Source organism: Copadichromis virginalis, linkage group LG11 (assembly GCF_057382275.1).
Source record: "Copadichromis virginalis isolate Kocher_CV1m ecotype Utaka linkage group LG11, C_Virginalis_male_GT1.1, whole genome shotgun sequence".
In the NCBI taxonomy this organism is placed as follows: Eukaryota; Metazoa; Chordata; class Actinopteri; order Cichliformes; family Cichlidae; genus Copadichromis; species Copadichromis virginalis.
In genome coordinates this window covers 13,269,454-13,284,897 of record NC_140628.1, presented here as the reverse complement: position 1 = coordinate 13,284,897, position 15,444 = coordinate 13,269,454, and the positions used below count along the sequence as shown (strand labels likewise).

At 38.8% G+C, this 15,444-nt stretch overlaps 1 protein-coding gene across 1 annotated transcript in view; it reads left to right on the top strand.

Moving 5' to 3' along the window:
- The window catches only part of dnah5 (dynein, axonemal, heavy chain 5), a 124,636-nt gene that overhangs the window by 51,171 nt on the left and 58,021 nt on the right, over positions 1-15,444 (top strand). Inside the window, exons 63-74 of the mRNA XM_085473199.1 lie at positions 69-248; positions 2,795-2,932; positions 4,604-4,739; positions 5,146-5,327; positions 6,533-6,667; positions 7,951-8,106; positions 9,588-9,770; positions 11,536-11,640; positions 11,886-12,024; positions 12,497-12,611; positions 12,932-13,122; positions 14,415-14,536. Of these exons, the coding sequence (XP_085329325.1) occupies positions 69-248; positions 2,795-2,932; positions 4,604-4,739; positions 5,146-5,327; positions 6,533-6,667; positions 7,951-8,106; positions 9,588-9,770; positions 11,536-11,640; positions 11,886-12,024; positions 12,497-12,611; positions 12,932-13,122; positions 14,415-14,536 (1,782 nt within the window). The remainder of the gene's footprint in view (positions 1-68; positions 249-2,794; positions 2,933-4,603; positions 4,740-5,145; positions 5,328-6,532; positions 6,668-7,950; positions 8,107-9,587; positions 9,771-11,535; positions 11,641-11,885; positions 12,025-12,496; positions 12,612-12,931; positions 13,123-14,414; positions 14,537-15,444) is intronic.

The following is a 15,444-nucleotide window of genomic DNA, read 5'->3' as shown; positions in this document are numbered from 1 at the left end:
GAAATAAGTCCCAGATTAAACCGCCGCATACTCATTCTGTTTTTTCTGCCTCTTTTCCCCTCCTGAAGCAATTCCCCAAGGACAGCATTAATAGGGAAACTGTGGAGCTCCTGCAGCCTTATTTCGAAATGCCTGACTACAACATCGAAACAGCCAAGAGGGTGTGTGGCAATGTAGCTGGCATAGCATCCTGGACCAAAGCCATGGCTTCCTTCTTTTCCATCAACAAGGAGGTCTTGCCCTTGAAGGTAACAAACATTATTGCAGATCTAGTAGAGTGCTTCCTCAGAAAAGCAGAAAGTGAACTGAATAATCTACTATTCCACTGACTACCAATTGGCATCTGTAAGTTAAACTCACCCTTACAAATATGTATTATGAAACACCTCCTAAAATGTGTAACATTAGGGACACACACACACTTTTTGGACTATTCTCCCAATCTGATGAATATGAAACATTTCATTCTGTAGAAAAACCACAAGCCACAAAAGCACAAAAAGGCACATTTCCACACTGCAGCAGCAATAATTTGCTGATGGTAGAAGTTTGAAGTGCAGCAAAATTCAGAAGTATTTATCCACTGATTATAAACATTGGGTGCATCTCAGATTTTCAAGGCTTACGTTTTTAATCTTGTGATACAAGCCTGAAAATGGATTTCCTCAGACTCCTTGTGCTCAAAGACTGCTTATTTATGCAGCAGGCTGCACTATTTATTCGCTTTATGTCACTGGAATCCCTGTGAATTATTCAATTATTAATAATGAATTATTAAATCCACACACCCAGATCTGATATCTGCAGAAAATATGTGCAAAGTCTTGATTATTACTGCACAGCATCACAAGTTGTGTAAGCTAAAAGCTTACCAGCTGAGCCTTCTCTCACCTTCATGCTTACCCCAGAGATAAAATACAAACATACTAAATCTTTATTTTTGTCATTTTTTTGTGTGTGCCATTTTTGACAACTAAATGGATCAGCAAAATCAGCCACTAAAGGCAAAGTAAAGTGTTTAACAAAAAGAAAAACAGTGTATTGCATCCATGATTGACCTTTAAATCAAACATTTTCTTGATCTGTGGCTGTTTTTGGGGAAAAAGGACTTAGTAGAAAATATAGAGCTAACATTTTCAATGTTAGAACGTTTCTAAAGTGTTAATATTCAGCCTTACCTTATTCAGCAGTTAATTCTTCCAAAACAGAAAATTATTTGGTCAAAAAAATATAGAAATTTAGAAAATATGTTTAGAGATAATGTAGTCTAAGCACGACGGAAAAGTGGATATAAAGATGCCAGACAGTGCCAATGACCGCTTTCTAACCAGAAGCAACTGAACTTTACTTCAACTAATTTCTCTTTTACTTATCATTTTTTAAAGGGACAAACTTACTTAACTAGTCACCCTCTAAACTGAGTGTCTCTAGTTGGATGAGTGTGCCGAGCTTGGTCAACGGAAGAGGTTACAGAATCATGAGAAGCACTACACAGAGTTGCTTGCAGAAGCTTGTTAGCTACAAACAATACAAAACTAGCTAACAAGCAACCTTTAGTTCATGCAATCAGGAAACACAGCATGGCACGTTGTTCACACTGTCCTGAATAGCAAAGTGGCAGCTCTTTTAAAGCGGCTGCTGTGATTAGTGCTGTATTCCAGTTGAACCACTGCACCGGGGCAACTGTCCAGTCATTCGTGAGAGAACGCAGAGCAGGCCAGGAGGCAGGATGAGAGACAAGTCCAGGCACCAATCATTAACAGGGGCTTGCACATGCTAATAAGCATACAAAACAGACAGGGCTAATCACGCCAGATGAAAGAGCGAGGTGACCCATGGCTGTAACATGTGCTTTCACCAAGACAAAAGGCAAAATTCTTCTGAAGAATCACCCACTCGGTTAACTACAAGTAAATACAAGCTGCTGTGAATGTCTGATGGGTCATAGTCATTTAAAGGCATTTACAGTGTACATTTATGCTTTTGGAAATGTTGCCTGATGATGACATCTGTTGCTGTCACCCTTGTTAGTTCTCATTCAACACCTCTCTCTTTTCTTAACTGCATTCTATTCTTTTTGCTCTAGCCACCAATTTCTTTTTCCTCCTTTCCACTTTGTTTCCCTAATCCCCCTCCAAACACACTCACACACAGCTACATATATACACATCCCTCGGCACTGTTGTTTTATTTTGACCTTTTGTGGAGCACAGCCTACAAAACAGATTTTCTGGTTTCGAGCCCAGTGGTGTTTTCCCTTTAAGCTGGATACAGAGATACAGTCGAATGGACAGACATGCAGAAAGATGAGACGGGATGTTCCCCTCAGATGTCAATTAATATTAAATAGCTATGTTTTTTCCTTATCCCACACCAAGCACACTCTCAAGTTTTCTCCAAAGCTTTTGAGCTTCAGTGTTTTCTCTACAACCCTAGCTCTATACACAAACTATCTTTTTGCTTACTTCTGTCATCTTCAAACTCTTTCTTTCAGTGTTTATGTCCATTCTTCTAAAATATCTTACTAACCATTTTCAGACATTTCTGCCTCTATTAGATAGCACACTGGTAACTGAGGCCATGGGTTAGAGTTGAACGCTGGCTGCTGCATTTAATCTTTGTGGGTTGCGCATGCTGTGAGATAAACTGGCATCCCACTAACCATTTAACTATTTAATGACTTTTTCTCTGTTTTTTACCTGAAGCTTTTAATGTGCAAAAAACAAAGCAAACAAACAAACCATCACAGCTCTCCCCTCCACACTCTTTCATTGTTTTTCTCTGTTTTTTCTAGGCTAACTTGGCCGTGCAGGAGAATCGTCTGACCATAGCTAATGCGGACCTTCAGAAAGCTCAGGCTGAGCTAGACGCCAAGCAGGCAGAGCTTGATGTGGTACAGGGGGAATATGAGAAAGCAATGATGGAGAAACAGGTCAGCAACTTCATCAAAACACAACTGTAATTTAGTTCAGTACACAAAACCTGTGTGTTGCTCCTGATATAGGAATTTAATACCTTTTATCTTTTATTTGAAAGTGCAACAATTACTATAGGGGATAAACTGTGTTTATTATTTGTTACATGATATTTTTTCCCACGTTCTTCAAGAAAGCAAAATGTTTTTTGAGAATATCAATGTGCCACTGATGTAATAACAATATTATTATAAACTGCAGTATGTACAGTATGACAAATGTACCATAAGATCTGTGACAGCCTGGCTAAAAGGAAAAAAAGGACTGAACCTTAGTTACTGAAGTGACTGAGTAACACCGGTTAATCCTCTGTGGAGGTCTGTGAGAGCATCTGGTCTGTGTTTTCCCATGTTCAGTACACTTTGTGATGTGAAATGTAACATCTTAATGGAACAGCAAGTGAATCAAGACTCCCTGATTAAGAGACCAGGACGGGAACAGGTTATAATGTCATGATTAAGATGCAGAGACTGTTCATCTTCCAGGGCTAAAAGTGAGACTGAAAGGCTCGTTGCAAAGGCATTTGGTGTTGATGATGGACAGGAGTGGCTCCAAGTGAAGACCAAAGTCTCGATGTAAAACAGAAAGCAAGCTTTATTAGGAATGCAGTCGAAGTCCATAACTAAACAATAAAAGGCAAAAAACAGAAAAAGAACTGGAAATCTAGATGGCTCTCTGGATGAAGACTGGGAACACTAGGCTCATGGGAAGGAAACAGACATGCTTAAAAATATCATAGCTCAGTCATTAAGATACTGATGATCTAAACAGAATCTGATGGACTGTAATCAAGTGTTTAATTCAATTATGTTTAAAAGGCAAGTTAGATTTGCAGCATAATTTACCATGGTGATATAACTCGGTAAGAAGTAAACCACCTTCATAATACAAAAAACTCAGGGTTAGCCCTGAAAGTACGAGGATAAGATGAAATTCTGCTTCATAGCACAGGCCACATGCCTTTTTCAATATTTCCCCTTTATAAAGTGGTAAAATATATTTTTTTAAAAATGAGTCCTGGAAAGCAAAAGAAGACAGATAAAGTGAAGATAACATTAACAACAATAGCTTGGGGCAATACAAGCTTCCCAGGACGTGTTAATCTGTCTGCATTTGTATGCTTTTTTTGTAATCACAGATTTAACACCCAGCATTTTCTTTATTTTGCCCAAGTCACTGTGTTCCTGACACATCACACTACTTCTTCTCTCCTGTGACCTGTTGGAACAGCACCACCTCTCCTTTATAGTCCTCTTGATTTACAGAAGAAGCCCTCGGTTTTTCTCTCCTGCTTAACAAAGCACACACTTCAGCAGTGTGGAAGGGCACTGTGTCCCTCTCTGTCAAGCAAAAAAACCTAAAGTGTGGCTTGCGCATGCAGTGAGGGGCAGTTCGCTGGTGAGCAGCTGAGGGAAGAGGCAAATATTCTTAGATTCATGCGTACTAAGTTAGATAATGATGATGGGTATGTAATTCTGATGAACAGAGATGAGCTTTTAGGGGTTTAATCCACGAATGTGCAGATGGTGGAATAAGACTTGGATAGAGGCAGACACACTTGGACAGACACACAAGGCTAAATAGACACATCAACCTACTGACCTGTTTGCGGGCCCCTTTCCCATCAGACGCTGCTGGAGGATGCTGAGCGCTGCAGACACAAGATGCAGACAGCGTCCAGTCTCATCAGCGGTCTCGCTGGCGAGAAGGAGAGATGGACGGAACAGAGCAAAGAGTTTGCTGTCCAAACCAAACGGCTCGTGGGTGGGTTTCACAGCAGGTTTCAAAAACATAGAGTTAGCCTCTGCAACATAATAACAAATATCTATCATAATAATATGAAGTTCTTTGTGTGATATGGGAAATGTTCTGTGGATAAATAGTGTGCAGTGAAGTGAAAAATCTCTGTCTGATGATGCAGTTATACTTGGAGTTATAACCTTAATCTGTCATGTCGTTATTGTATGCTGATGTTTTTAATTTATCAGCGGGATGGTCCTGATGCTACTGTTTGACATGGAATTTCTTGCACTTTTAAAATTACCCCACTAATATTTAGGCATGTTCTCATTTCAGTGCATAGGCAGTGCCACATCTGATTAATATGTAACTGATACACTGATGTGTACTGATAAGTATGTACACGTAACAACGCTTGTTCCTGTTCCAGGTGATGTTCTTCTGGCCACAGCCTTTCTTTCTTACTCAGGACCTTTCAATCAGGAGTTTCGTAACCTTCTGCTGAACGACTGGCAGCGAGAGCTGAAGCAACGTTACATCCCGTTTGGTAACAACCTCAATCTGACTGAACTGCTCATTGATGCGCCCACAGTTAGTGAATGGAACCTTCAGGTCAGTGATCTATTTTGCTAATTAAAGATGTTTTTACATATTAATGCCACATGTAATGTAGCACAGCATTATATACCAGCTAGCCCAACCCAATATACCAGCTAGCCCAACCCAGTAACCCTACAAGCATCACTGCTGTTTAGTTTTCTGTCTTCATTTATGCTGGAAGCCATAGCAGAGCTGTATGTTTTAATTTTTTTCAGAAATCTCTCAGTCATAACATGGTATATCATGTTTAGACGGAAACTAGCGAGCTAACTTCCTGCTAACCTATAACTCTAATCTAACCTATAACTATAATCTTATAAATTCTGTTTTCATGGATGCCTGTATGTTAAACGTAATCGTTACACCTGGTAAATCAGCAACGCTGATCATTTTATTAAATGTGAAAGAATTTAGACAGTTAACTCTCTGTGATGTCGCACTGTTTGTTCGACTTTGGGACCTGTCCTGAAACTGACGGAGTTTTGGACCCAGATTGTTCCGCAAGGCTCTTGACTACGGTTGTCATAACGCTCTGACAATCAATTCTTCGTAGCTTACCAAAACATAGTTGTACTAAAACATGTTTTGACAGATTTTTGAGTGCTGTGTACCACATAAAATCGGCACAACCAGAATTCATACATAAGGCTCACTGTCGATTTTTGAGAAAATTAAAGGATTTTATGTGCACCTTAAAATCCTGCGGAAAATAAGGTAATTAGGTTAATTAAAAATTAACTGATAGCGTCATTATTATTATTGTTGGTTGTAGTAACAGTAATGTAGTAGTTAGTAGTTGAAAGAAGTTTTGTGAATATATGGGAATCTAACTAGAATTGCTAACATTTTTGTTAGCTTAAGTTGTTTTAACGTTTGTGTAAATGTTAGTTTATGTTAACAGTCATATTTTTTTTTACCCCTCAGCAGTAAAAAGCTGATATGGTGTTGTTGTCAGTCTGCTGGGTCGCCAACCGGGTGGTGTGGACGCCCAGTTTGTAAATCAGATAACTTGAAAACCAGACAATTTAGGATTTTTAAACTGATACCATAGGTGCTACTAAAACGCTGATGGGTAGCACTGGTAGCTGCTAATATCTTTTATTTATCTTTAAACGAGGATCCCAGGAAACATTGATTGCTGGACCATTTATCATTGGTGGAGATACTGTTAAGCATCAAGATTGACCCTCACCATTTATTCATGTTGTGTCTTACAGGGTTTGCCAAATGATGACCTGTCCATTCACAATGGCATTATTGTAACCAAAGCTGCCCGCTTCCCCCTCCTTATTGACCCACAGACACAGGGAAAAATCTGGATCAAGAACAAAGAAGCCAAGAATGAGCTACAGGTTTGCAAAACTATCTTCTACAATTTCGTTTCAATGTCTGAAGCATATAAAAGTTAAATGAATGCATACATTCATCCATCCGTCATGCAGCCTTTTGCATTATACCTAGTCTTCTTCACCAGTCCAAATGTCCTGTGCCCATTTTGATTTTTAGTGGCCTCTAATATCAGAATCAGAATCCTAGAGGAAATTGTGTGTTCACAGTTCCAAGTAAGAACAGTTACTACCAAGTTAAAGTACCAATGAAATAATACTAATTTAAAAATAGAACAAAACAGCTCTAATAAACGAAAATAGCTCCAATTATAAATATCCCAATATATTAGACAACACTGAATATAGACAAAGCTGAAATTGCAGTGCCCTTATATTCCTGTATAGGATGTGCAGATCATAAGTGTGTGCAACTACTGCAGTGTGTACTGGTGGTTTAGATTCATGAATTTTACAGAGAGAGAGCCACCGGCAGGAATTATTTCCTGTGTCATTCAGTGGTGCATTTGGGTAATCTCAGTCTCTCACTGAACGTGCTCCTGTGACTGGGTGGGAGGTATTGTCCAGCATTGTCCTTATCTTGGAAAACATCCTTCTCTCTGACACCACATTTAGAGAGTGCAGCTCCATCCCCACAATGTTACTGGCCTTGTGGATCATCATTGCTTGTTAGTAACTGTGGTCCTAAATTCTTTAATGCCCTTGGTCCTTCCTGCTATCCAGTATACAGAGCACAATGTCAAAACCCCCCACAAAAAAACTACCACCAATTCTGCAGACATAATAAGCTAAGCAAAAGTCGCTGACCCTGTTAGGGGCAATCTCTAAGCCGAGTGAATGCATTCTGAAATCCCATTATGAGCATCCTGGAGACACATTTCCTCCAGCGGTAGGTTTCAACCCTTTCTTCAGGTCACATCATTAGAAAAAGTTTATTTATTTTTTTCTAAAAATGGCTCACTTGAAAAGCAATTCTTTGTTAGCTTGAACAGTCAGAATCCGCACATAGAGGCTGACCTTTGTAGCTTTGAAGGAAAAGTGAGGAAACCACACATGTGTCTCCTACTCCTGTTGGAGACAAATATTATTGCTGCTGTGGTCACATAGGAAGGTTATTGTATCGTACAGTAAAATCAGTATTTTTGTCTGTTTTGTAAAATCTTCTCACATTTAGCCCATTTATTTCATATCCTCAGGACAATATCAGGCTCTGTGGTGGTGGTCATCCAAACTGCACATTGAAATCAGACAATTACCATTTTAAAATGTGTTTTCTTGTCTGATCTCAGATCACCTCACTGAATCACAAGTACTTCAAGAACCACCTAGAGGACAGTTTGTCTCTTGGTCGACCCCTTTTGATTGAGGATGTGGGGGAGGAGTTGGACCCTGCGCTTGACAACATACTTGAGAAAAACTTCATCAAAACCGGCTCCACTTACAAGGTAACAACACAGAACGAAATAATCCTACTTAGATCCATGTGTTAGATTTTGCTTTTAGTTAGAAGGGTATGAAATTGGCAGGCATGTTCAAAGACTAGTGGTCAGTATGATGAGACTTTGCCAGCTTCTCCTTGGCACGCCAGCTGTCACACCTGGACTGATAGAGCTTGATTAGCTCAGACAGAGAAAAACAAGCTCTCTCGCTGACACTGCACAGGTAGTGTCGACTAGAAGAGAGTTTTAAGTATGAGTATCATTGGCAGCCAGACCACATTTCCTAGATCATATTAATTCTTTTGAGACAGATTAAAATGTACTTGGTAAGTCTGGGAAAAGGGTTTACACTGTGCAGTGTACATTGTACTATTTCCTCCTTTATTTTGCTGTTTTTTATAGAAGGTCGGCATCATTAGATCTTGTCAAAAAGGCACAGTTGGTTCTCTTGACTCTGCTTTGGGTGTTCAGACAGTTTTGAAAGCTACATTAACAAAAAATACAATAAAATATAAAATTTTAAGACATACTCAGGGAAACAAACATTCAATATGTCACCACTTAGAACAAGGGCAAGTGTCGATACTTTAACAGACTTCTGTTGCATAATGAAACTTCCTTTTCTTTTTTATTTCCATCATTTTTGTTGATGCCAAACAAGTTAAATTCACCACATAAATCGAACTCAATCAGTTGTTAAAGTAACATCAAATTAAATACAGTACACAAAGTGCATTCGGTATCCTGTATTAGCTCACATTCTAATGCAAAGGAGTTCAGGCTGTGGAGCATTGAGCCAGTGCAGATGGGATGTTGGTTGATTTGAATGAATATTATTTTTTGGGGGGCGAAATAAACAAACTGGAGCTACCTGATGCTGTTGCGTGAGTTGTGGGTGTTTGGGGGCATGTTAGTAAAAAAACAAAAATAAAAAAATCAAATGATTTTACAGGATGAAGGCTGAAATTGCAGCATACTTTTGCAGAGTGCTTCCTGTTCCTGAGATGCGAAATGCACCGATTTTGACTCTATTGCAGCTTCAGTTTTATGTAATGTTGAAGATAATTGTAGTTGGGAAAATTGCAGATCACAGTTTGAGTGGTTTTGGTTTCATTAGCCTAAATGACGACCCCAAATTAAGCTTTGGAAGTAGACTCTGGGTACAACAGGACATTCATATGTTTTTAATGGAAAAAATGGTTTGCGCTTTTGGAGAAAAAACATTTATATTGTGCGCAAATGTCTTTTCTGTGTTGCTAATAAAGATTTGAACAATTCCAATTTCCTGAAAACACAAATGAGAACACTCTAAATTAATTCTGCACTTTTGGATGCTAAAAATATGAACTTTTAGCATCCAAATACACCCACATTAATTTCCAATGGAAAACCAGAACTCCAACCAGTAATTCCAACTCTGAGCTCTTTATTATGTTATTTGTAAGACTTAATATTCTAAACAATAACACACATACACCCTCTTGCAGGTGAAGCTTGGTGACAAAGAAGTGGATGTGATGAAGGGCTTCAGGTTGTATATGACCACCAAGCTGCCTAACCCGGCTTACACTCCTGAAATAAGTGCTCGCACCTCCATCATTGACTTCACTGTCACCATGAGAGGACTGGAGGACCAGCTGCTGGGCAGAGTCATCCTCACTGAAAAGCAGGTATACAAGTACTCAAAATGGTAGCCACTAAAGCCAGACGATACATAATTAAGGAACATATTTAAATTAGGTTAGCATAATGTACTATTAGACTGTACCCCTGCATTAATACTGCTTATGTGCATCCTTGTAGAACCTGAAATAAATCTTGAACAACATTTAAATGCAGACTCTCTACATCTTTCCCAATCTCATTTTCTCTGTACTGTGACATCAGAATGCCATTTGAATACAAACAATTGCAACCGCCCTGCTTTGGTCAAACACAGTGTGAGTGGGGAATAAAAGTAACCCAGAAATAGTGCTCACGTGTATCGGTACCAAGCATACGCACAAAGACACAGACAAGTGACGTCAGTCTCACTGGGGAATAGATTAGTGAATTATAAATGCACCAAATGCAGGACTCATTGATTGTCACTCTGAAAAGGCTGGTCCTGTTACAGAAAAGCAATTTTCCCTCTGCTGATAGCTGGTCATGAAATGAAAGATTTATTCCAGATGGGAAGAGGCTTGTTACTGTATCTGTGTACTAAATTTGGATTTAATCAAATAAGAGCTAAAACTACTACCTCAGCTGTAAGCCCTGCTTCTTGTCTTTACAATTTGTGCAGTTTTCACAAACCCAACATCACTGTTGAATCGTTTCTTTTTACTTTCAGTCAAACTTCAATTCTACGCACAGCTTTCAGCTCCAGTATGACTTACATCTGTCTTTGTAAGCTATTGAAATCATTCATATGCAGTAATAGAAAGGGTATGAATACTAATTCTGTCCTCTCAGACCCACTGGTTTCAAACCAGCCTGCTGTCTTGACCATAATAATTCTCATAGTAAAAGTAAAATTATAGGAAATGTAAAAAAAAAAGCATTTTCATAAATATTTGTGTATTCATATTATATTATATTATATTACATTATATGTAAAGAGCATTTATCATTGATAACAACCTGCTGTGATAGTGTCCAACACAGCAGTTCTTAGGAAAATATGCTTGTAATCTACAATCAAAATAGCAATCTAATTGATTTAAAACACACCTGCCACTTAGAAGTGGTGACTGTTTTTTTTATACCCGCTTAAAGGCAGTCAGTTTAATGGGATGTGGATAGTCGGCCTACTTATGAGCCACCATTAAATTTGACTTAGATAACAAGACAAATTTTGTTTTAGTTTAATCTCTCGCACTCTCAAAACAAAATATCACAATTATTGTCTCTCATACTCTAAAAGGGATTTAGCATGCTGGTCAAATTTATGCTCCCAGCAGGCAAGACTGTGGTGTAAATTTTGATAAGACCTGCTTTCCCCAGTGCAGAAATAACACTTTTGGACACTTAGAAGAGGTAAGCTGGAGTCATTTGCTGGGGCTTACTTAGGACTACGGAGAAAAGGGCGACAACATAGCTTTACAGGTCTTATCATCACCCTGAGGCTATCTCTCCTCTAGGGGCGTTTTTATTCTTCATAAGGATTCTGCTCATCTATTCATTTAGATAAGGTATTTATTAATTTTTTTTGCCAAAATCTCAGCTTCTTGACCTTCACGCGGCTGCAGATATTAGTAAGAATAATATAGACAACTACCAGAGGCCACCATGATAGACAGGCACCGGAGAAGAGTCTAAAGCCACAGACAGAATCAACTCATCAGAGCAATGCAGAATCAAAGACCTTTGATTTTAATGACAGGCTTTCTCTAGCACCATCCTGCAGCTATATCTGCTCATGTGGTTGTGTTTTCTTTGCTTTTATGACACCAGGAATTGGAGAAGGAGAGGACAGACCTCTTGGAAGATGTGACATCTAACAAGAGAAAGATGAAGGAACTAGAAGACAGTCTTCTCTACCGACTGACGAGCACACAGGCAAGAAACCGCAATGTGTCAGAAATGTTCTTTTTAGAAATGGTTAACTACATTGCCACCAGTGAGAAAATGTTTTATTCATTTGCATGGGTGAGGTTGGGGCCAAGTTTTGTGCATTCTCGTTTTTTAATTAAAACTAGAAATAGTTTGCAGCCTTCTTTTTCTTTTTCTCTTTTGCTTTATAAGATATAAATTGTGAAAAATAATCGTTTTAAAAAAAAAAAAATTGTTTGTGTGTTTTTTAGGGTTCCTTGGTTGATGATGAGAGTCTGATTCTTGTCCTTAGCAACACGAAGTGTACGGCTGAAGAAGTCACTCAGAAGTTACAGATTGCCGCAGAGACTGAGATCCAGATCAACGCAGCCAGAGAGGAGTACCGGCCAGGTAAGTGAAAATGATTTAAAAACAAAGTTCCCTCTTTTTTTGTGTGTTTTTCTAAGTAAGCCTGCAAAGTGTCAGTCAGCCTTCAGTTACACAAATGTGAGACATATTGGTTTTAATTTAAAAAATACAGGCTACAGTTAGTGGGGATAGGTTAATTGGTTAATCCAAATTGCCCATAGGTGTGAATGTGCGAGTGAATGTGAGTGCGAATGGTTGTCTGTCTCTGTGTGTTGGCCCTGCGACAGACTGGCGACCTGTCCAGGGTGTACCCCGCCTTTCGCCCAATGACAGCTGGGATAGGCTCCAGCGCCCCCCGCGACCCTGAACAGGATAAGCGGACGCGAATGGATGGATGGATGGAGGCTACAGTTAACAGAACATTCTTTCAAAAACCTGTTTAAAAATGTCCTCATGAACGATATTACTTGTTTTGTTGGAGTTTGTGCTTTTGTGTTTCCCTGTGTGATTCCAGTGGCCACCAGGGGCAGCATCCTGTACTTCCTGATTACAGAGATGAGTATGGTGAATGTCATGTATCAGACGTCTCTTAGACAGTTCCTGGGACTTTTTGACCTTTCTCTGGCCAGGTGAGGATACGCTGATATTTACCATTTCCTGCTTAATGAATTGGTTTGCCCATAGTAATTTGTTGTGTGTTTATATGTATATTGGAAAGTCTTTGCAAACTTCAAATCAAGGAACTATTGTGCATTTAAACCACCATACCTTTCTAATGTAAAAACCTGCAAGTTATTACTTCATGAAGTTGTGCAATCATTACTAGTAGTTTATATTTGATTTTAGAGAAGTTCTCACTCTTACTACTGGCAAGTATAATTTTATGACATAGCAACAGAATCTTCAAGTTGCTATGTTATTTAGAAGACCTGTTTATTTCCCTGAAAAGGTCTTCTAAAAGCCCTATCACAAGTAAACGGATCGCCAACATCATAGAGTTCATGACCTTTGAAGTTTATAAGTACGCAGCACGGGGCCTGTATGAGGACCACAAGTTTCTTTTCACTTTGCTGATGACGCTGAAGATAGACATGCAGAGCAACAAGGTCAAACACGAGGAGTTCCTCACACTCATCAAAGGTAAGAGGCAGATGCAAACACTGAAGGTTTTGTTTGTACGGGTAAATTGTTGTTTTTGTGAGCACATGCAACCATGGGTTAGTTTGAATATTTGGAACGTTTCAGTGGGGTCATAACTCATGTTGATTACTGGCATTTAGATGTGCATAAGTATTCTTTATTTATTAGGTATTTAACTGCATATTACAAATATAAAGAATAGAATTTTCGTTACATGAAATAACATCAAACAATGCAACAATATTTCTATGATCTACTAAAATACGCCAAATGAAATCTATTCAGTAACGCAGGAAAACAAATAAAAGATAAAAATGCTAAGACCCAAAATTATGAGTTTCAACACATCTGCTCTGAGCTATGAAAAAACATGGCTTGTATTGACAAAGATTCTTAGTACTAAGAATTTAACAACATCCCACCGTTGCAACAAGTGAGTTTGGGAAATTTCTTCACTCCTAGATATTCCACCATCAGCTAAACTACAAAGTGTTAGACCATGTAAAGTTACAGGGCGGGATCACTGAATACTGAGACACATAGTGCATGAAGGCTGCCAGTGCTGTGCTGACTCACAAATTGTCCAGAACCAAAGATTCTACAGCTAACGAATAGATCATTTAGCTAACAACACTCTACTTCCTGTTTGATCGATCACATGGTTGTAAACATGATTATGATATTTCTTACGGCTTGTTAGAATGAACAGACAGATTTTCTGAAACATATTCATCTGGACAAAAACTGTTTTTCCCTACTTTTTCTTAAGATTTATTTTAAAACACCATTTTGAAATAAAAATGAAAATACAAGGGTTTCTGTAAAGCTATCATTCACATCAAAACAGCCTGAAGGTTTGTTAAAATTGCCATCTGTTTCTGCTGTTTGTTATTCTTTTCTTTAACCATATTTATTGTTTATTTCAAGGAGTAGACAGGTTTTAAACCTCATGACAGAAACTATGCAGAATTTGAACATATTGACACTGTAGCAGTTCACTGAATATGATATGGAGTGCTCCTCACTGTGGGGATAAAACCCAGCAATGGCAACTGGCAGAACCAGAACAGCCACAGTCTGGTGCACGCACGCAGCTTCACCATCTGTCAGCTCCGGCCTGATAAACAACAAATTACAATTCTGATGACTTTTTCTGTGTTTTTGAAGATTGGGTTTACATTTTTACATTTGTTATGTATTTTGGGAGTTTAAAATTGAATTTTTTGCATTGGATCCTCCAGTTATACTTGCAGGTGTCTATATCTGTAATTGTTCATGTTCATATTATTCAGGAGGTGCATCCTTGGATCTGAAGGCTTGCCCCCAGAAACCAGCTAAATGGATCCTTGACATGACCTGGCTAAATCTTGTAGAGCTCAGCAAACTTTGGCAGTTCGCTGATATACTGGATCAGGTACAACATACACTTGATCAATTTAGACATGCCTTGACAGCTGTATGATAGTGTCCTTTAGCCTACAGAAAATCTACCCACTTGGACTTTTATCTTTTAAGTCTTCAGATAGCAGTTCTAATCTATCACATACACACCTGCACACTCACACACTCACATACACAGCAGTTGTCTCAAGGTGCTTATTAAATACTTTTCACAGCTCTTCTTTGCTCTAGTAAGCATGTCAATATCAGTCTCATCATGGCTCACTTCATTTCCCTCTTGTACATAGACACACACTCATCATGATGGACTGTCACTCACACTTAAATACACACACCCTTGTGGATGAATGACAGCACTGTGGTCCCCGTGGAGTCAAAACTCAGTGCTCTGTGAAATGAGCTTAGTTGGAGAAACTTCCAGTCAAATACTTTTGGCTGAGCGTGTGTGTGTGTGTGTGTGTGTGTGTGTGTGTGTGTGTGTGTGTGTGTGTGTGTGTTAAGTAGCAGCAGGTAGCTTTTTGACTGCAGTAAGTAGTCGTTAAAGGGCATACTCTTTTTCAAGATTACACACATGCCTAAATATGAGCAATATTTTAAAGGTACATTTTTATTGAGATTTAGAAGCAGGGCTTGCTTTATCCCTTTGAAGTGACTTGATTTCTTAAAGAAACTAGTTGTTAAGATGTTGTTAATACAGCTTTATTAGGAAACCTGCCTAATTTTTTCTAATTTTGTTCGATTACACACAGTTATCCATGGCATTGCTGTTGTTACAAAAGATAAAAACATGCGTGTTTAAGGTGATTTATGATTCTGACTTGACCACCATATGTGTCGGTGCCTGAAGTTTTTGCAATGGTGATAGTTTATAATTTGGGCCTAAATAAGCAGTTTTCCAAGAACAACATCCACCCACAGGTG